The sequence below is a fragment of the Meles meles genome, chromosome 8, assembly GCF_922984935.1.
Source record: "Meles meles chromosome 8, mMelMel3.1 paternal haplotype, whole genome shotgun sequence".
In the NCBI taxonomy this organism is placed as follows: domain Eukaryota; kingdom Metazoa; phylum Chordata; class Mammalia; order Carnivora; family Mustelidae; genus Meles; species Meles meles.
This window is the reverse complement of record NC_060073.1, coordinates 118,837,306-118,859,944: the sequence shown is the minus strand read 5'-3', so window position 1 is coordinate 118,859,944 and position 22,639 is coordinate 118,837,306. Positions and strand designations below refer to the sequence as shown.

The 22,639-nt window shown below is 51.7% G+C and overlaps 1 protein-coding gene across 2 annotated transcripts in view; it reads right to left on the bottom strand.

The window, feature by feature from the left end:
* Window positions 1-20,148, bottom strand: part of MMP12 (matrix metallopeptidase 12) — a 68,100-nt gene extending 47,952 nt beyond the window's left edge. For both annotated transcript variants that reach the window (XM_046017791.1, XM_046017789.1), the window contains exons 1-3: window positions 20,096-20,148; window positions 6,829-6,892; window positions 6,261-6,332 (exon numbers count right to left, since the gene is read on the bottom strand). In XM_046017791.1, the coding sequence (XP_045873747.1) occupies window positions 6,261-6,332; window positions 6,829-6,892; window positions 20,096-20,133 (174 nt within the window). In that variant the 5' untranslated portion in view covers window positions 20,134-20,148. The remainder of the gene's footprint in view (window positions 1-6,260; window positions 6,333-6,828; window positions 6,893-20,095) is intronic.
* Between the last annotated feature and the right edge of the window lie 2,491 nt (window positions 20,149-22,639).

The window sequence follows — 22,639 nt, the reverse complement described above, 5'->3', positions numbered from 1 at the left end:
TGTGGCAGGGATGGAGAGCGGAGGTTTGAGACCGGAGAGGGAAGGCCACAGGCCACCAAGTCCAAGGATGAGTTCCCAAGCCTGCTGGCAGTGCGGGGAGCTGCGGAGCTCATCTTCTGGAACAGCTGCTCCGGGCTCCCAAGGCATGGTGCCACACCAGCAGCAGCAGCCTGTCCTGGGGATCTGCTAGACCAGCAAGATTTTGGCTCCTTCCCCAGACCTTCCTGATGGGAACCTCCAGGGTGCGGTCCTGCAGCGGTGTTCTGGGGCTATCGCTCTGGAGTTTAAAGGGGGCACCTGTGAGGATTCACGTAAAAATCCTAGTCTAGTGGCTTCTCCTTCCTGTCCCTTCACGATCTCTTGCTGCAAAGGTAAAACCCGACGAAAATCAGGCCTTTCAGAGACCCTTGAACGGCTGCATTAAGGGAGGTGTTATTTAGAAGCCCCGTTCTGAAAAAAGAAAAGGAAAAGCTGCCGAGCCCTGTGGGGTCCCAGCTCCCTTCCAGGCACAGTAAATACAAAGATGAGCCATGGCGGAGGCCTGCCTGGGCCTGTGCGTGCAAGCGTGCACGTGTGTACCTGCGTGTGTGCATGTGTGTGCCTGTGTGTGCATGCGTGTGCACGTGTGTGTACCTGCACGCATGCGTGTGCGCACAGGTCTCTGTGTGCACATGTCTCTGTGTGCGTGTGTGTGTGCCTTGCGTGTGTGCACGCTGGGAGTGAGAGGGCATGGAGAGTGAGGAAGACTGGAAGCGAGCAATCCGTGAGAGACTCAGTCAGACAGCACGAAGGGGCCCCTTATCAACGGACCAGCCTGGAGAAAAGGCACAAAGCTTCCCTCCTTGGCGCCTGATCCTCAAAGACACAGAAGGGCATTGCAGGCCCCTAGGAGGTCAGAGCTGGCTTTTTTCTGGTGGCTTTGCTGTGATGGGAAAGGGGCACCTGCCTCCTGGTTACTCTCGATGTTGGTCAAAGTGCTACGTGGCATCCAACTTCATCCGCTGGGTGTGTTTCAAGGATTTCTTGGAGGGTGCCGCTCTCTTTGTTTCTGCCTGAACCTCCCACCTGCTCAAAGCAGCGGCCGCCTCTACCCAGACCTTCCTCGGGCCAGGCTGGCGCCCGGCAAACCTCTTTGCTCTACTCAGCATCCATCGTGCTTGCTTTGCTCCCAACAATGAACCTGGTCCTTGAGAGGTTTCCAAAGGAGTGTGAGACACCCGCCCTCAGCTTACCACCTGGTTAAGGACATGAGACCCAGAGCAAACAACACAACGGCAACAGTACAGACGGCAGCCGATCTATGCAGGAGCCGCAGGACCCCCACCCCAGAGGCGGCTGTGAGCCGAGTCAGGTCCACCCGCTGCTCCCCTACAGCCTCAGGCTGAGAATGGTTTTCCATTTTAAAATGGCCAAAAAACTGAAAGAAAAATAATACATCAAGGCATGTGAAAATTATATGAAGTTCGAGTTTCGGTGTTTACGAAGAAGGATTTACTGGAGCACACCCACATTCGTTCCGTTCTGTCGCGTCGACAGCTGGTTATTTGCCGCCAAGCAGAGCTGAGCAGTTGGGACAAAGACCACATAGACTGCGAAGTCTAACATGCTGCCTCATGTACGAGAGAAACCGGCCCTACAGCAGGCGGTGGGGCGACATGCACCACCACCAGCAACACGTCCCTCTCGCTTCTCAGCGTTCACCTTTGCCCAGCCTCCCCGCACTTTCCAGAAACCTCAGGGCTCCTGGTTGGAAAATGTGGTCGCTCTGGTCATTCAGAGCAGGTAGAGATAGTCTGGGGCGGTTAGAGGTCCCTATGAAAAATGAGCATCAGGCTAGGCTTTGAACACTGGAGAACATGAAGAAAGAGTATTGAAGCATGGGTTTCCAAAACTTAAAAACACGAATAGTATAAGGATCTATTCAATTAATTGATGAGAGAATGGGTGGGATGGTGCAACTAGTCCAAAAACTGTTTGAGAAACGAAGGGCACACACGCATTTGACGGAAGGATCCTAGGTTAAGTTGAGGCTAGCTACAAAACTGGGTACTACCCTACAAGACAATAAAACCACAACCACTGGGGTTTGCTTTCCTACAAGAAAGCAATCACTGATATTGCCAAGAGGCAAAAATTATCTATTAACATGTGGCTTCACTAAGTCTAGACTTCTAACCAACAGTGAACAACACACCAAGTAAAAACACATTCTCCCACGTGATTAGATAATCCTTGGGTGGGCCAGTCCCACCATGCTCCGGCAAGACATTAAAAGGACACGCTGTGCTCTCTTTGCTTTGTCTACAAGTTTTGTCCACAAGTCTTGTCTTTTTCTTCACAAAGGGTACAGAAGAGTATCCCTTAAAGGAAGAAAATGTTGGGAGGTGAGAATGTGCACGGGTTCTGGGGGCTGTTCGGGGGGCTCACTCCTCCCTAGGAGCTGGGCACTGGGGGGAGGCTCCAGCCCTGTCTTCCTGTGTGTAAGCAGCTGCCCTCTGCTTGCTCGGGCTTCCGAATACGCTATTGAACTTCTCAACAAGAAGTCCCCCAAGTTCTAAGGAAATATTAAGTTTCCCTTCACACTTTGAAAAGCATTTAACGAAGAAATGTCCAAAAAACTCCCTAAAGAACCAAAGGACAGTGTGAATTCATTTTCGTTCATCTGGTCGATTTCATTTTCGCCCGTCTGGTCAATAACAGAATGGCATCTTCCTGCGGTTTTGTCTTGCGTTTTGCGGCTACGAGACATCTGCAGGTACACGTGTTCCCTGCATTTGCTGCTCATGTCTTTAGTCTCCATATTTCCATTTTCTTACTGAGTTGCTTTCTTTCATCTCACAAATCTGTAACAGCTCTTCTATATTTATAAAGGAAATGACTCTTTATCTACTATATTCACAGCAAATATTTTCTCCAGGTTGTCATTTTGACTCAGCTTATGGTGTCTTGTAACATTCCAAACATTGAAGGAGAAGTTTCCCATGTATAACTGTCTGCCCATCTTTCTCTTTGGGTGTATAGATCCCCTCAAGTGCGTCTCCCCCACTCCCAGAGTGATCAGACATTCTCATAAATTATGTCCTCACATCTTGTATCTTTTCTTTCTTACGCATGGATCTTTAATCGATCCCAAATTTAATTCTGTACGTTTTCTTCTCATGGCCACCTGTCTCAGAACGACTTTGCAAAGTTCACCATCAAGTCCGCAACAGAAATAGAATGCTGCCTTTTTCCTACATCACATTCTCTTGTATACTTGACTTCTCTAATGTCGTTCTTGTTATAGATTAATTCCCAAACTCTTGTGAAAATCCCCGTTTTGAGTGCAGGCCAAAGTTCCTCCGGGTTCCCCTAACCCATGATTCAGCTCCTCACAGCCGTCTAGACGTGCTGCTGAGAACCAGCCGCGGTGTTCCGGGAGCTCTGGAACTGCTGCGCAGCCGGGCAGTCGCCCCCGGGAGCAGCCAGGGCGGTTCTCCCTGCACCGGCACCTGTGAGCGGACTCCTCCCGCAGGCTGTCCTTCTGAGCAGAACTCAATCAACAAGCAACGTGTCTGCAGGACAGCAGACCCAACACCGACATCGGGTTTGTGGCCACTGGGGGCTGCGGTTAAAGTTCATTCATACGTCACTCAACGCAGAGTACTTGCCCCGTGACAGCGACATTCCAGACGTAAACACAAGGACAGAAGTGCTTCTGCTCACAGGGGCGCGCTGGAAGAGACCGTGACATGTGTGGGGCAGTGGGCAAACCTTTGGCACATAGCACAGGTGACGACCTGCCCCCACGTCAGGGGAGAGGATGTCCAGTTGCCCAGGCTTCCTGACTCTCCCCCGCCCTCTGAATGGAAGAACACTCCAGGTGCAACTCTACGTGACGACGAGCACTGGATATTTGCTCTGCCAGTTCCTGAACTTTATATAAACAGAATCCGCGTTTGTGCTGCCTTGTGTCTGACGCCCTTCTCTCGTGCTGTTGAATCCAGCTGAAATGTGTTCCTTCTGCTGCGTGGTATCCCAGATTACAGAAACGTCACCATTCTTCTACCCACTCCGGATGTGGCATTATCTCCAGCTTGGGGGTATTGGGAATCAAGTTGGTCTGATCATTCTTATAAATGTGTATGTGTGATCTTGTTATTTATTTCATTTTTCTGAAGTCAGGAATGGATTTGGCCAGTTCAATGACACATACAGTATATCTTATAGCCAATTTTATATATATATCTCATATATGGGATGCAACATTATGTATTTTTATGTGTGTGTGTTTGTGTGTGTGTGTGTAGCATCTGTTACATAATATGGTGTCTTGGAGTCTTTCATTATTCTGAACACCAAAAATTTTTTGTGTGATGGTATCTGTCCATCTTTTCTCTTTTGGCTTTCAGATTGCCTGTGTTGTTCATTAATCTCTCTATATATTTTTTATATAATATATAAATATATACACATGTATTTATATACTACATACGTGGCAAAGAATTAATATACAGAGTATATTTTAAAACTACTTATAAATAAGAAAATGACTGATAATTCAATTTTTAAAAAAATAAAAAAACTAGAACACTTAACAAAATAGAGACTATTTAAATAGTCAATACACACATGAAAACATACAATTTGGAAATGCACATTAAAATTATAGTGAAGAGGCTCCTGGGTGACTCAGCTGGTTAAGCATCTGCCTTCGGCTCAGGTCATGATCTCAGGGCCCTGGTATGGAGCCCTAGGTCAGGTTTCCTGCTCAGCGGGGAGCCTGCCTCTCCCTCTCCCTCTGCCACTCTCCCTGCTTGTGCTCTCTCTCTCTCTCTCTCTCAAATAAATAAAATCTTTAAGAAAGTATAAATATATAAAATCACAGTGAAATGCTACCACTCCAAGTTACCAGAATGGCTAAGATTAAAATGACCCAACACCCTTCCCAAAAGCAATCTACAGACTTAATGCAACCCCGATCACAATACCAATAGCGTTTTTCACAGAGCTGGAACAAACCATTCTAAAAATTTTCCTGGAACTAGAAAAGGCCTCAGATAACCAAAGCAATCTTGAAAAAGAAAAACGAAACTGGAGACATCACGATCCCAGATTTCAAGTTATATTACAAAGCAGCAGTAATTAAAACAGTACGGTGCACACAAAACAGAAACGTAAGCCGATGGGAAAGAACAGAAACACAGAAACAAACCCACAGTTATATGGTCAATTAATCTTTGACAAGGCAGGGAAGAATGCATGTGAGAAAAGTCTCTTCAACAAACAGCATTGTAACAGGCTGCTGGATACTAAGGAGGGCACGCGATGTGGTGAGCGCTGGGTGTCACACACGACCAGTGAGTCACTGAGCCCAACACCAAGAACTAATGATGTACTGTACAGTGGCTAACTGAACATAATAAAAAATACAATTAAATAAAAACGAAAAACCAAACAGTGCTGGGAAAACGTGGCTGAGGGGGTCAAGACGGCAAAGCACAGGCTGGAACCAGAAGCCACCTCCAGGACATACGAGGACGCACGAGGCCAGAGGACAGCGCACACAGGACTGCGAGCCTCAGGCTTGTAGAGGAGAGCAGACGGAGTAAGGTCTGAGTAGACCAGACGCCTCCCGCCCATGCTCCACTCTCCTGCGGTTCTCGAGATCTCCGTTGGCCAAGGAGAGAGATTTGAGAGCACGAAAACGGCTATACGTGTGCGATCAAAGCAGCCGACATTACTGCAAGTCGAGTTCATGTTGGCCACTGCAGGCTCCACCAACCGTGAGCACTAGAAGTGAGTCGTGGAATCAGATTGAGGGGGAAACATAAGTTTCAAAAAAACCAGTCTAGTTAGCATTTCAAGTGTCTTGAATGTTGATTGGAACGGACACAAATTATGGGTAATCAGCCGATTACGTTATTGTGTGAAAAGAACCAGTGAGGATTCTTGTTTGGGTAGCGACAGTCAGACAGTGGAAGGCTGTGATCTGTCCAGCTGGCAGGGAGCTCACTACACGTGTGCAGGGTCAGTCTTACCCCATTCTACAGGCGGGAGTAACGAGCTCAGACCAAGACCATGCAGCTCCTAACTGCAACGCCAAGGTTCAAAAACAGGACCCGACTTAAAGGCTGAATCTGTTTCACTATTTTGAGAGTGGACTGTCAGAGAAGAAACTTTTACTCACTCAGTCAAAGAAACGTTCGTGAACATCTACTGTGTGTGAGACATTTGTTCAGGCACCGAGAGCGCAGCGCTGTGTGTAGGAGGCAACTTACTTTCCATTTTGAAGTGGCAGTCCTCACGTGAGGACTTCCTCGCTGTCCTGAAAACAGTATGGCTGGATCAATCTTGAGAAGAGAGAAATAACCAGGAAAAGTGAGTGTAGCTCATTTACCAGAAAATCTTATCCACGCGATATTATTTCTCAGTGGAATTTTGTGGTGGATTCACAGGCTGTTGAGTACTGACGGAAAGTATCTAGGAGCAGTTTAGGCCATACTGCTGGTCTGAAGATTTTTTTTTTGTTACATCACTTTTTTATGAATTTATTTTTAGCCAGTTTTATTGGTGTGTATAACGTACATGCAGTAAGAGGTATATTTTGGTGATTTTGGCAAATGTATACAAACCACCGCCACAATGAGGATATGAACTGTTTGTGCAGTGACGTCAGCAGGAAGGCAGAACGGGGGTCCTTTCCCACCTGAAGACTCTGATTCAACGACAGCTGGACCCATTCTGCTTGTGAGAAACCCAGAAACCAGGTAAGCGGCTCCTGCACCCCCACTGAGGGCAGAATTAGCCTGACCAAAGCCAGGAGCAAAATTCGTGGCCCGTACTCACCAGAGCACCTCCTGCGGGATCAGCATGGTGGGTGACAAGAAAACTCCCAGCTCCCAGCTTCTGCCTAGGGAGAAAGAGAGAAGACAACATTACACCCAGTGTTCAGGCTTTTCAGGGAGCTGCCTTGGAAATGGTTTCTGCCTTGCTCTACTCCAGGTGCTGACGGGAAATGGCATCAGCTGGGGGGCCCGAGAACACAGGCTATGGTCTGCAGCACTCGCTCACCATACTGCCTCCCTGCGGCTCGGTGCGGTGAATAGAAGAGAAACCCCAACTCTGGCTCCACTCTGGGGAGTGTCTGATCTTCAGGCTCTGCAGGGGGCTTCCCAAGGGAGCCACTTCTGTCTCACCTGCCTCAGCACAGACGGGACCTGGCGGCATGGACACACAGCAGCCTCCAAGAACAAGGACAGCTCGGCAGCGAGCTGCTGCTTCAGAAGGCACAGGGTAGAGCAGACAGAGCTCCCCTTCTCGGGAGAAAGAGAAGGCTGGAGTGTTAAGTCCAACATTCTGACTTTTCACGGTGCTGCCCAAGGGACTAGTGTTTATCTCGCCGACACAGTGGGACTTGGAATATTCTAGAAGCCTTGGCAGTGCCAGAAACAAAAGAGTAGGCTCATGAGAACCTGCATTACTCCAGACAGATCCCCAGGGAAGCAAAAGCTTGCAAGCTCCTGAAACAAGAAGCAGGCAGGTGCACCTAATGCAGAATTGACGTGTCCAAGCACGGGGAAGACATGTCCCAGGAAATGTCCCAGAGGTCTTCGGATCAGAACGGAAGGGTGTTAGAAGCACCACCAAATATGGAAGTGGAAATCTCACTGGTAAGAGCAAATATATAGACACACGCAGAACATGGAAATACCGTAGGAGTGGTGCGTAAGTCACAAAAGTGTAAAAATTGCTTTAGCTATAAAAATATGTTAATGGGGGCGCCTGGGTGGCTCAGTGGGTTAAAGCCTCTGCCTTCGGCTCAGGTCATGATCCCAGGGTCCTGGGATCGAGCCCCACATTGGGCTCTCTGCCCCGCAGGGAGCCTGCTTCCTCCTCTCTCTCTGCCTGCCTCTCTGCCTAGTTGTGATTTCTCTCTGTCAAATAAATAAAATATTTTTAAAAATATATGTTAATGGATAGACAATACAGAAAGACATAGTTTGTGGCATAATAACAGGCAGTGGGGGGCAGACGCTAAAGTGTAGTGTGGGTGTGCGAGCAGCTGAAATGAAGTCACTGCCAGCTTGAAGCTGGGTGTTGTGACTAAGATGTTCTACATCAGCCCCACAGTACAAAGAAAGTTCCCCAGGAAGGTACACAAAAGAGAATGAGAATAGGATGAAAACATGTCACACAGACACACAAAATCAACAAAACACAGCAAGAGAGGTAGCAAGAGAGGGACTGAAGAGCTACAGGACAGAGGACAGCAATGACCAAGAGGACAACGGCATGTCCTTCTCTACCTAATTACTGTAAATGAGCCTGGATGGACCTCCTTGACCCAAAGACACACAGTGACAAAGTATGAACACAAGCTCCAGCAGCACACCATCCACAAGAGACTCATCTTAGACTGGAGGACATGCAAAGTCCGAGAGTGAAGGATGGAGAAAAGTATTCCCGGCAAACGACAACCAAAAGAGAGCTGAGGTGGCCATACTTGTATCGGAAACAGAGACCCTAGGCAAAAAGCTGGCACAGAAGACAAAGAAGGACATTCTGCAACGGCAAAGACACAACAGTTGTGTGTACACACGCACCCGACCTTGAACAACTGCATCCACGAAGCAAACACTGCCAGACGGACTGGGAAAGGGACCGGACGCAGGAGATCTCTACTCCCTGCCTTCAGTGACGGGCATGGAGCTTCCACACCGCACACAGAAGTCAGCTCAAAGTGGATTAGGCCTAAATGTAAGAGAGCTCAGGGGACAAGCGTCAGAACATGGGTCTTGGCAGTAATTTGCTGGGTCTGAACCAACAGCACAGGCAACAAAAGCCCAAAAAATAGGCAAGCCGGATTGTATCAAACGAACAGACTCCCGCAGGGCGCAGGGAACAGCGAGCAGAGTGACGAGGCGACACACAGAACGGGACCAAGTCTCTGTAAACCGCACGTCTGAGAGGGGACGCCCAAAGCAAACATGACGATCTCTCACAACTCAAGAGCAGTAAGCATGTTAATTACTTCTAGAAACCTAACGACCCAATTTAAAACTGGGAAACAACTCGAATGAGCATTGTCTGAAGGAGACGCGCAGGCGGCCCACAGACAGCGGAGAGGATGCCCGTGAGTCCTCGTGAGGAATCACCAATGAACGCAAATGGAAACGATGAAACACCCGCCTGCCAGGACGGTCACTGTGAAAACGGGCAAACATTGTCAGCGCTGGCGAGGCCGCGGGGGGCTAGAGGCCAGCGGTGCTGCTGGTGGGACACAGAACGGTGCAGCTGCCGTGGAAAACAGTACAGAGGTTCCTCGAAGAGTTAACACAGAGCGACGCGTGACGCCGCAGCACCAGCTCTGGACACTCGTCCCGAAGCACGGACGGCAGGCTCTCAGAGACGCGCTTCTGCTCTCGTGGTCGCGGCAGGATCAGGCACAAGCGTCAAGAGGCGGGAGCGTCCTCGATGTCCCTGGAGGAACGACTGCACCAAGACAACGTGGTCTCGCCTACAGCCGAACAGTACTGAGCCTCGGAAGGAAGGTGCCGCCGCACACGACAACGTGAATGAGCCTTGAGGCCGGCGCGCTGAGGGAAACAAGCCAGTGGCGGAAACCCAGCACTGCTGGCTCCCTGGCGTGGGGCGGACACGACCATCGAGCTCACAGACGCAGGACGGCCAGGGTGGTTTGCAGGGGAGACACAGGGGCTGTTCAGGGTGGGTCTCGGTCATGCGAGACACCTGCCTTCCGTGTGGATGCGGTTAACAGAATCGGACCCTCAAACATTTTCTAAAAACACAGTGTGTGTCATGTGTTCTTCCTATAATAAAAAATGGGGGAAAATAAATTCCTCCCTCTTTGGGACGTTCCTGTCTCTAGAAACACTAATTACCATGGAAGTATCTTTTGTCTTTCCCTGTGGGACAGGATCTGTCGTTCCATCCAGGGTCTTCCGTGCCTCACTCCGGGTATGACGCAAGCCCAGATCCTCGTGCTGAAGCTTCATGTGACAAGCAAGCAGCTCTTAGAAGTCTGGGCCACACTGACCTCCAACCCACACCATCTCTATGACCTCAAAAAATTCCTTTCACCTTTTGCAATAACCCCTTTCTCCCACTCTCGGAGCCTGAGAACCAGTCATTTGATTTTTGTCTATGTGCTTTTTTGTCTTTTCAAGAAAGTTGTAGAAAGGAATTGCAGCATGTAACCTTCTGTGACTGCCTTCTTTCACTCGCTGTTCTTAAGAAGGATGCATTCTGTCACCTGTATCAAAAGTGGTTCGTTTTTGGTTTCTGCCATGTCCCGACTTGCTTTGAGTTTTTCAGGATGCGTTTGCAACCACGCCTGCACAGGGGTCTCCCAACGACACTTGACGGGGAAGTCAACATCCAATGTCGGGCAGACTTCATTGCTGAGCGACCGCACTCTTCCTGGAGATCCAGCTTCTCCCTGTCCAAAGTCACTTAGGGAGCTCGTGCTCCCTAAGTGGAGCGTGGAGTAAAAGCAAGTTGTAAGCCGCTCATCCAAATCACTGGTTTTCAACCCTATCTGAGCAGGAATGTTACCATTAGACTCTTCAGATACGTCCACATGCCAGTCCCCACCCCAACCTCAACCTTAGAAGCTCCAGGTTGGGGCTACAGGACGAGCACTGTAGACATGGGGACTGGTTCCAAGTGAATCGCCAGAGTTGAGAAGCCCATGTTGGAAGCTCTCCTTGATTCTGAGAATTGAACTCTCTAGTGCACAAGAGACTTAAGGCTCCTGTTTTCTCATCTGTCTCTTCCTCTTTCCCCAAGAAAGACGAAGGCTTCAGAGTCTTTGGAGACGTCGGTGGAGAAGCCTGTCCCACCCACGTCCATGCACTGTACAACTGGCGGAAGGGAGTCTGGACCCATGACTCTGAGGGGTCCCAGGATGCCTGTCACCCAGCCCTGCTGCCTCCACTGAGTGGGAAGGCCAGGAAGGAGGCAGTGTCAAATGCGAGGAAAGACTGAGGTCAACGTACTGGCTTACTCTTGAGCCCAGAACCACGCTCAGAACAGCAGGAGCCATAGCACTCTAGGAAGGCTGGGCAGGTCTGGGTGCCGGAACTGCTCCACCACGGAACGGCCAGCCTCGTACTTGGGGCAGCTTAATGAGCGGACCAGAGAAGCTCTGTAACTAACCGTCTGAAGGAATTCTACAGAACTAGTCACAAAAAGTGCCCCAAACTACTGTGTCATGAAAAGGAATTAATCTGTTGTCTACATACAGACATGGATTTTTCCCCCTCACTGACTTAATGTTATGGTGACTATTACTGGCCATTGGAGAGGAAATGAAATCATTCCCGAATACATGAGGCATCGCTGAGACCAGAGTGCATTTACAGAGAAATCGCAGACCACACCTTCCTAAATAATCTGAAAAACTCTAGATCTGGTATTGAAGTCTGAAGGTTCTTATTTTTCTTTCCTCTTTTGCAGAAGACTCAGAATGATTTAATTTAGACTCTTGTGCCTTTCCTTGCCTGGCATGGTTTAGGTGGAAATGAGAAAAATTGCATACATGACTTAAAAAAAGTTAACGTGAGAGCAGGCTGCAGCAGGACGAGGGCAACAGCACGTTCTGGGCTGGGAACTCGGGACGCCGGCTCCGCTCATGGCCTCTGCAGGGCCAGTGCCCAGAGAGCTTTTCTCAGCCCAAGCCCCATGCTTCTGTGGCCACCAGACCTGCCGTCACAGACGCGGGTGTGTCTCACAGAGGGATGCCTCACCCGAGGCCCTCATGAGGTGGCGGATGGGCTCGGAGCGTGTGCAGGAAAGGTCTGCCTGCAGAGGGGCCGCACACCGAGCAGTGCCTGGCCAACCAGGTGGTCCTCTCTGAGAGCACCCTTGAGCGTGAGCCGTTCAGTTGGTCCGTGCAGACAGGAGACTCGATACAAGCCCATGTTAGAAGACGAGTCACTCCTTGAACAGAAAGTTAGAGGCAGTGACGATGCCCACTTCCAAGGAGTCAATGAGCACGGAGTCTCGGAACAAGAAGCCAGATTGCGTGCAGGGTTACCTGAAATACTGCTGGGGAGCCATGGGGAGCCACGGGGCAGGACCCAAGTGGAGACCCAGCTCCTGCACGTGTAAATAGTTCCCAATCAGATCACGCCCGTGGCTGCACTCTCACTCCCAGCCCACGACCCGCAGCGGGTGTGGGCTCACAGACTGGACGGCAGGGAAGCGGAGGGCCCCCGCCTCTCCCTGCACTATCTCTACGCCCTCACGTCCCCCAGTCTCCTGGGTCTGCTGCGCCAGCGTGGAAGCCGGGCTCTGGCCAGGACTCTGTAGCATGACTGGCCCTGTCCGAACCTGGGATCAGGACGCATCAGTTCAAGCGCTCGGGTGACTGCCTCAGCCCGTCCCTTTCCTGACTCGAGATTTCCAGGGAGTCATAACCACCTTCCCGGACTGCATGACACCAACAGAGAGGAGCAAAGGAGCAAAGACACCAGGGGAGCCCCGTCCGCAGAGATGCACACATCACGGGATGGGGGCGACTGCCTCCTTGCCCGAGCCCGCACCACTCACGGGTACACATCGCCACACTGCAGCCCGGCCCCTACAGACATAAGGGGCCAGTCCGCCCTGTGCTTTCCTCTCCCAGGTGCTGCTCACTGAAGGGGCCAAGAAATACTCATAACACCTTCTTGGGATGTCAAATAGAAAAATCAGCTTCTCTAGGACATATGAGCTCTCTAAAGCCTGGGGCCCACATTGGGGCCTTTCTTGCCCTGCTCCCAAGGTGGCCTTGGCCGTGCACCCACGGAGCTTCTGACCTTCCCTCCTGCCCACAGCACCCTCACCATGAGCTCCTGCCGTGCAGTAGCCCAGGGCTGTCCGAGCCCCGTGCTCAAAAGACCCTAACTGCGGGGCACGAGACCGTGACGGGTGAGACCAGTCATTTCCCCGCTTTCCTGCTCGACGTGTGTGTAGATAGAGTATCCCTGTGTATGGAATATGTGTGCATATATACGTGTGTGTACTGTGTGTGTACATGTGTACACCTGTGTGTAACACATGCATGTATAATGCATGTGTGTAGAGGACAGGCGTGTATCTGTGTGTATATGTGCGTGTATACTGTGCGTGTATATAACACGTGTATATAACTGTGTATGTATAACATGTGCGTGTATACTATGTGTATCTAATATGTCTGTGTGTACGTGTGTGTGTGTTTGTACAAGCATAAATACAGCTAGAGCTTTCATTTCCCTGCCATGAACTGAGCTCACGTCTGAGTAGAGAACACAGAATAGAAACAGCCAATTCTAACGAACAAAGGAGGGTCATGCCCCGACCCAGACCTAAGGTCAGGGGAAGCTCCCAGCTGAAGTGACGTTTAAAGTAAGACCTGAAGGTTGAAGAGGGAGTCATGGCTCCACTGAGCAGAGAATGGCGGACACTGAGGCCAGGCAGGAAGCAGACTGTGGCATCTTCAAGAAGCTGCAGGAAGAATGACGGAGGAGGGCGGGAAGGGGGCGGGAGGGCCACGGAACCAGAGACTGGGCTAGAGCGGAAGGGGCCATGAGGCCAGACCAGGCGATGTCTGTAGGACACACTGCCGAGTCCGCACAATCCCGAGAGCTAAGGGCCTGATGGGCTTCAGACAAGGCAGGGACACATCGTTACACAAGGAGGAAACCACCAGACCCTCCTCTCTCCTCCCTGAACAACGGCCTATGAGTAGTACATGACTTTGGCCTGCTGTGTGTTTGCACTCTTGACGAATTTGGAACTAATCCGAAATTCTGCTCATCTATCTATTATTAACGAACTAGAGCCATGGACATGAGCCAGGTGGAAAGCAGAAGGAGGTGATGTATCTCACCTCTCTAGATAATGCTCTAAGTAAAGTTAATTTAAAAATACACCTGAGAAAACAAAAGATTTTAAAATTCCACTTTCTGGGATTTTTTTCTAGAGTGTTTTCTATCATGGACATAAACTGGGAAAACTCCGTCTGTTTAGCTTCCGGCCAGCCTTCCAGCCTAGGAGACAAGTGTTTCTCACTCAGACGCGTCTTGATGGCCGCACAATGGGCACCAAAGACGCTTCTATCGACTTCTGGCTGATCCCGACCGCTCACATGTACTTATAAGCAGGGGTACTCCTTCAGGGGCACTGGAGAAAGAAAACACGCATCTCCCAACCTCACAGATCACCATCTAACTGGGGGAAGGAAGACTGGGTGGAAGGAGACAGAAGGCCAATCTGGCCCAGCAACATTCAGGCAGGTACGAAGCCAAATCCCAGACTAAGAACGGGGATGCCCGTGTCTCAGTGTGAGGGCCGTGAGCGTGTATGGAATGCGCACTTCAGGTGAGGACCCCAGGTAAGACACAAGCTACGATCTTATAGCTGCCTGTAAGTGTTGCAGGGAACGAAAGAAAGGAACGAGGATTTTATGTGCCCATTGTGGAGCAGAGCCCGAAGACGGCATGGAAGTTGGGTTAGGATGTGAGTGGTGAGTCAGGACACGGAGGAAACCACCGGCTTCCATGGAAACCGCTCCCTTCCCCCGGATGTGGGTGAGCTCCCTATGAAGGACACTCAGATAAAGGAAATCTTCTACTACTAACATTGGTGGGTCCTGCTCCCAGGCTCCCAGGAAGGCTACACCTGTAGCATTTACAGAGGTCAAAATGATTCAAAATGATTCAAGCAAACCTCAATGCATGGGCTCTGTTTCTGCCCTGAGTGCACGACGCCCATCTGCTTCGTTTAAAAAATAACCAAAAAGCAGCATACCAAACAGAAAGGTAAGAAGAAAAACCTCCCTGGTTCCCATAAGATTACAGTTGAACATACTTGAACCTACTAAAAACGTAAGATAAAGTCTGTAACTTTCCGGGATGTTCTTCATTAGGATACTCTAACTCGTCATGTAAAAACCATATATAATCCTGCACCAAATGGCCCTTCCCAGGAGCTCTTACTTCCCTGTGGAAACGGAGTATCCAGGGCACCTGTCCTAACTCGGGCTTGAGTAACACTGTTTTCTTTCTCTTTAAAAAGATTTGCCCATCTCAAACCTGCAAACTTCAGCTCAGACTCCCTTGATGAGACACAGAAAGGGGAAAGGCCATAACTCTTTGCCTTGAAGACCAGTGCCCAGGTCAGGTCACCTGGATCCCCAAAAGGACCTGGATTCCACTCATTTCAGGTCAGTCTTGCCCAGGACGCCTCCTCCCCCTCCCCTCCCCCGCCCCCGGCCAGCCTTCCCGGAGCACCAGGGATTCACTGGAGAGCGCCTCAAGGTGCACCTGTCCCCACGGTGTGTGTGTCCAGCAGGTGCTTAAAAATCGTGTTTCCCTTCTCTGGGGAGGACTCGTGTTCTAGGAGCTCGAGGACTGCCGGCGCCAGGTGAGGGGGGATTCCCTCCGCCCGGGCCCGGCAGGAAGCTGGCCGGTGGGGAGATGCAGCGGCATAGGTCCTTAGGAAGGCAGCCCTCGGCTCCGTGCAGGCCGCACGCGGATTGAAAACTGGCCGTTTGAGCGTTTCCACCTGCTCTAGGTGCAAGAGTCAACAGAACCCCGTCTTCTCTTTCCAGAGAAGCTGACGGTGCACAGAAGCTCGTCGCGGACGGCTCACGTCTGTTTTACAAGCTGGGCTGTCCCTGAGCCCGTGGACCCTGAGGCTGACCCCACCAGGCAGCCCGTGGCTTCCCAAGAGGCTCCCTTCTTTCCTCGGCCACTTCTCCGCTACCCCCGGCTCTCAGCAGCATGTCTGCGTGCCCGGCTCTTGCACAGGCAGCTGTGTGCAGGAGTGCACAGTGATTCCCGGCCACCTTGCACACACCTGCTTCCCCAGCACAGGCCTCAGTGCGCTGCCTTGGGGAGTCAGCGGGGCAGGGAGGCACAGCGAGCTCTGGGCTTCCCCGAACTCCCAGCCCTGCTTCTTTTTCTTCCTAACTGTGCCTTTCTGCTCTTCACCCCTTCAAGTCACGGTGTCCCCAGCAGCAGAGTGAGCTTAGTGACACAACTCCGTCAGCGTCTGCTAAGAAAATCAAGTGAGACCCAGGGCGTAGGAGGGGCCCTCAGTCCAGGCCCTGGCTCCCGGGGTTCGCTCAGTAAGCGGGGGACACAGTCATCTTGTGGCGGGGAGCAGACAAAGTTAGCAACGAACTGTGCCCTCGAGGGGAATATGCATCCCCTGCCTTCTCAGCGGAGACAAAGAGGACTGCGGATAAGAACCTGCAAGTCGAAGAGGCTGTTCTTGTTTTGTTTGCCGGCCAACGTCCTCCTCCTTCTTGCAGGAAAAAGCAGTCCTCCTCTGCGTGGAGCCGCGCTGTCTCCCTGTCCCACGGGCTCCCCAGGCTGTGGGGCTGTCCAGTTCAGGCTCCGCGGGGCCAAAGGTTTTAGGCCAAGAGAACTCAGCTCACGTCCCGGAGTTTGCTCCCGAGTAGGGAGCTATGTTAATGATGCAGCTGAGCAGAATCATGTGGATGGCACGGCCTGGAGAGACTCCCGGATCCTCCCCCGACCTCTCAGGACGGTGCTAGAATCTGTTTTTGGATAGCAACGAGGGTGGCTTTTGCTGCAGCGCTGCGGAAGCCCCAGAATCCTTCGCCAGCATGTAGCCCTATACTGCCTGCCCTCAAGGAGCTCCCAGTGGTGCAGAGAGAAACAGAAGACAAAACAGAGGGCCTAAGTGCTGTGTTCAGAAGGAGGTGACTTTTGTCTGGCGTGAGGAAGGGAGGCTTCCATCAGGTGTCCCTCCACGCAGGGCAGCCGCCGTCTTCCTCCCAGTCCCCTTGCTCTCCTACAGCCGAGGACCTGCCTCCGTGCTCCTTGGCCAATGCCTCTCCTATTCCTCTTCCTTCTTGTCCGTCCTGATGTCTGCGGACTCCCTCAAACCCTGCATTTTCATTCCCCAAGAGGAAACACCGGATTGATCGATGGCCACCCTTTGGACAAAATTCTTTTGCCAGTAAACTTAGAGGCCATGACCCAGGCTGTTGATGCCTCACCAGGAAAGTAAGGTCCCATGTCCCAGGGCCTGGTGACCCCAACATACAGACCCGTGGCAGGGGGCTGTGGTGGGCAGGAGTAGCCTGTGTCCAGGATGGGCTGTGGGCACATCTCTGCGATTCACGACACAGCCGTGGCTGATCAGTCGCTGTGTGGGTCACGGGCCGACGGGAGACACACAGGGAGAACGGTGAGAGGGCCACTGGAGCAGGCCAAGCTGACTGGGTCTGACCCCCTGCCCCCCGGCTTACATGGGGCCTTATTTCCATCCTTGGGGAACGGAGATAAGAAGTCGATGAGGAAGTCATTTACAAGCATTAGGCAACCCCTTGTGTGGAGAAGGGGAAGAAGGAGGAACTGTTAAAAATAACTCGGAAGCTTTGAATTTGGCTGATGATGCCAAAAATATTTAGCAGAAATAGTAACAGGAAATTCGGTCTGGCTGTGGGAGTTGGGAAGGGTGAACGCTCCATGAGACACTGTCACGATTCGAGATGGAAGGGGGCTTAATGATCAGAATCAGTGATTTTAAAACTTTTAAAACTTTGCATTTTTGATAGTGATATGGATGACTTTCTTCAGATGAACTCTTGAGTCCATCAAGAGAGGGGAGAGGAAGAGAGAATCCTAAGCAGGCTCCATGCCCAGTGCGAACCCCGTCAAGGGCTTCATCCCACGACCTTGAGACCAGGACCTGATGGACACCCGGAGTCAATGCCACTGAGTCAAAAATGCGCCGCAGAATGAAAGCAGAAGGTCCTTGTTGCAGTGCCGGTGGGTAGGAGCCCGGGGTCTTTCCACTCAGGCGCCCCTTCCTGATTCCCCATCTCAGCACGTGCCGGGGGGGCCTCGGTACCTGCACCCCAAATGCTTGGGGAACAGCTTTGTCCCTTACAGACCACAAAACTGCTGCACGAAGAGGCCAAGTGAGTTTCCTCAGTGCACGCAGTTGCTCTGTGGCGGGCGCAGGACGGTGACCCAGACTTCCGAAGGCTCCTCCGGGGAAGGTGTACCCCATGCCCAGCCCGCGGATGTGACGCGCTCGCAGGGGACACAGCAGGCGTAGGGGGAGGCCGGCCTGGGGCTCCGTGGTGGAAGGCGGGGAGCCGGGGGAGGGGGTGTTCGGGAGGAGTGGCAGGGAAGGGGGGCCCCCCCACAGAGGAGTGGCAGGGCAAAGTCCGGGAGGTGGAAAGGAGCTTGTTTGTTTGCAGAGCACAGAGGCATCTGCGGCTGAAGGGCAGGACCCAATAAGGAGACAGAGTGAGGGGCAAGTGAGGTCAGAGAAGGAGCCTGCAGTCACGCAGGCCCCTTCCTGCTGTGCGCTCTGCGGGCGCACAAGGCCTCTGGGGCAAGGCTCACACACTGCGCAGGAGGGGCGTCCTGAAGCCCCACCAGACTCGGGCATGCAGTTGCCCCCAAAGGACAGCTCCAAACTGCACGGGTCCACTTACACCGTTTATTTATTTATTTTAGGGAGAGAGCGAGCTGCAGCAGGTGCCTGGGGGGCAAGGGGGAGAGGAAGAGAGAATCCTAAGCAGGCTCCATGCCCAGTGCGAACCCCGTCAAGGGCTTCATCCCACAACCTTGAGACCAGGACCTGATGGACACCCGGAGTCAATGCCACTGACTGAGCCCCCCCGGTGGCCTCCCTGCCTTTTAGAGTTGACAGCAGAAGCCACGTGCCTTCTGCTGGGTATTTACCCCAAAGATACAGATGTAGTGAAAAGAAGGGCCATCTGTACCCCAATGTTTATTGCAGCAATGGCTACGGCCGCCAAACTGTGGAAGGAACCAAGATGCCCTTCAACGGATGAATGGATAAGGAAGATGTGGTCCATATACACGATGGAGTATTATGCCTCCATCAGAAAGGACGAATACCCAACTTCTGTAGCAACATGGACGGGACTGGAAGAGATTATGCTGAGCGAAATAAGTCAAGCAGAGAGAGTCAAGTATCGTATGGTCTCACTTATTTGTGGAGCATAACAAAGAACATGGAGGACATGGGGAGATGGAGAGGAGAAGGGAGTTGAGGGAAACTGGAAGAGGAGATGAACCATGAGAGACTATGGACTCTGAAAAACCACCAGAGGGTTTTGAAGGGGCGGGGGGGTGGGAGATTGAGGAACCAGGTGGTGGGTAATAGGGAGGGCATGTACTGCATGGAGCACTGGGTGTGATGCCAAAACAATGAACACTGTTATGCTGTAAATAAACAAACAAAAAAAAAAACTTAAAAAAAAAAAAAAAGAAGCCACTTGCCTTTACTCACTAAGCACCCAGGCTCCCAGGATCTTCCTAGGCCGCGGGTGCAGGGGTCCCACACGCTGCCCCCCCACGCGCCCTGGGGAGGGGAGTGGCAGCGCTGCAGCCAAGGAGGGTCCCCAGGGGCCGGCCAGCTGGCCCTGCACAGGGCACCCCAGTCCTTCTGACACCCTGGGGCTGTGCTGGGACACCGAGGCCCCAGCCCCACTTCCCCCAGGTGGGCGCTCAGGAGAGGCGGCAGCTGCCCGCGGACTCAGCCCCACCCCGGACAGGGGCACAGAGACTGCACTCACCCAGCAGCCCGCCCCACCCGCCCCTGTCCTGGCCCAGCCCCAGGGCCTGTACCTGCCGGCCTTCCAGTTAACACACCTGCGGATCGTAAATGTCTTTCCTCTTCCTTATGATTTTAAATCCCTTTTCTGTTCTCTAGCTGACTTTATTGCCAGAATATGGTTTAGGACACAGGTAACATACGAAATACCTGCTCACTGACCCTCGTTACCCTGAGGCTTCCCGGCAACAGTAGGCTATTCACAGTTGAGTTCTGGGGGGATCGAAAGTTATAGGCACCATTTGTTGGGGCAGATGGCTGCCGCAGAGTCCATACTGTCCAAGGGCCAACTGTGTCTGTCTCCTCACCATCTTGCTCTGGATCTTCTGGGTCCTGTCACACTTATTGGCACAGACACATGATGGCAAAGCAGGGCCCCCCCCCCCCCCGAAGAAAGGACATCCCGTGGAACAGAAATGCAACTTGGAGCAAGGACGTTGGGGTCATTAATTAAACGTTTGCTTTAAAACTCTTCTCTGTAATAAAATTTACTTACACTGTAATTGCTTTTCTTTTTTCGTATGAATCAGTCATTCTTTGAACTACACGTGCATTACCAGCTCCGGCTTGTTCCCGGCTCTGTGTTCTCTGTCGAGTTTGTACCGGGTCCGCTGTCGCGTAGTAACAGTACTCTCCCTAACTCACTGCTGTTAACACCCAAGAGAAGCCCATGAAAAGTCACGGCCTTTAAAGAACAGGTTTCACAGGACTCCTGAAAGCCACAAAGGACGGCGGAGTATCTCTCACTATGGAAGTATCAGAGGTGCTTTTCTATAAAACACCTTGGCTCTAAATGCAGTGACTCACCCGCTCTGCTTTCCTTCTTCCCTGTCGATCAGTGGTAGCTCCTTGAGGCTCCGTTGGGTTTCGTGTGGGGAAGCAGCCGCTAAGCCATGCACCTAGCTCCGCCCTTGGCTTGGCGAGCACGGCGGGATGTGTGCAGCCCCTGCGCCCCGTGCGGCAGGACTGGAGGGTCGCCACGCCTCCCTGCCCGGACACACACACAACATGTCCCACCTCTGTGCTGTTTCACGTGTGCCTGTTTGGGGGCAGACACCTTTCCCAGGCGGCCCGCAGGCACAGCAGTGGACCCCTGCAACTCCCACATCCTGTGGACACGCCTCTCCTCCAGGCCAGGGGGCAGCACCTCACACGCAGGGTCTCTCCGAGTCAAAAGACCAGGAACCTGGGGAGCTCTCTAGTCAATATAACTGTCTCTGAACAGAATGACTGACCGCCAGACCCACTCAAGGCTGTACAACTGGCCTGGGCTGAAAATGTTGATATCCAGTCACCAGCTCGCCATAGCTGCAGGACCACGCCCAATGGGGACCACCCTTCCATGGGGCCCACTGCTCATGGGGACCATCCTCCATGGGGACCATCGCCCATGAGGACCACCCCCCATGGGGACCACTCCCTATGGGAGGACTCTTTTGAAGTTGCGTTGTTTGTCGCAGATAAGGACTGAAACTGCTCAGCGCCACAGAGGAAAAATGAGCACCTGTCTTTACTTGTCCTAATTCAGTGATTGTCTGGATTGTCTCCTAGACCCCCCAGAGAGCAGTTGCTTCAGGAATCACTGGGACTTTGGCTCTTTCATGGAGGGTGAGAGGGGAGGCCCAGTCAATTTTCCAGCCTACTCTACCCTCAGCTACCAACAATGTTGCCAGTGGTCAGGGACTTTAAGTATTCACCCCCTCTGCCGTGGAGAAGCTTTAATCCGTGTGTAAAAATAACCTAGTGTTTTGTAACTCTAACCTGCATTACCAACTCACATGATTGACTAATGATGTTTCTGGCACTTTTTACTTAAACTCCTTGCTTGGGAGGCTTGGCCCAGTTTTACACTAAACCTCATCTCAGTTCTTCTCGGAGAAATATGCCAATTTCAGGAAGCAGAAATTGTCTGCTATCTATACAGAACATGTGTTGTGAAGAGGAAGCAATGAACAAAACTCTCAAAGTTAAATTTGACTCTAAGAAACCTGGGTGATGGTCTTATCATCGGTAGCGCGCCTGTCTCCCAGAGCTTTGACAATGGGAACGAGTCTCGAGGGCATAGACCAAGAGCCTTCCCAAGCTTGACTCAATTCTGATGATCATGATTTCATGTTTGTAACAGGCGCTCAGCGGGTATAAAACATGCTGCCACAGGCAGTGTTTTTGCCCCCAGGACCAAAGTCTTAATTCTTCTCACTAAGTAGAGAATCATCAGTGATTATTCTCAAAGGAAATGCCTTAATGTATCTTCTTCCTTTCCCTAAAGAGGTGGAATTCAGGAACTGATGGCCCCAGCTGTCAGTTCAGGCTGGCAACGGGCAAAGAGATGGCCGGTGCATCCCGCAGGCAGTGTGAGGCACGTCTCTAATGCTGGACCCGAAGGGCGAGGCCATGTGAGGGTGCCATCCACGGAATGACTACATCTACTCCACATGGTTTTTAAAACGAGGGGATCAGACTCAGAGGATTTGGTGTGCTCGACTATGGTATGAATGTTCAGAGCTGACTCAGTTACTGATGCTGAAATAAAGTCAGGCGCACATAGCTAGAAAATAGGACTACGTGTGCTTCAGCTGACAGGATCACAGGGCACGGTTGTGTGGTGTGAGTGTGGGAGGAAATGGGTTTAGGATACCAACATTCCCATTCGTGCCCGTTCTGAGGATGCAGCAGGATTTTAGGCTCCGCTGGGCTATGCCCCAGAGCACGATGCCTCTGTCATCCCTCCCCGTCCTCACCTTTCCTTGGGAGAAATTCTTGATGACTAGCTAGTCTTCCTTACAATTTAGGAGCTGCTGGCTCTTTCCCCTAGGGAACGTCTAGGAATTGCAGGAACATTTGCAGATGACATTTGAAAGTAGCCCGAAGACGTCCACTAAAGGGAACCATCTCCTCCTACAGCCTTCAGACGCATGTCACGGACAGATGTATGAGGTGCTCTCCCTTGTTTCTGAGCTCCTGCAATCCTGGGCTAATCCCTGCTCCTGGTATGGGATGGGATGGTGGTGGACCAGATGGTCATCCCTACCGCAGGAAG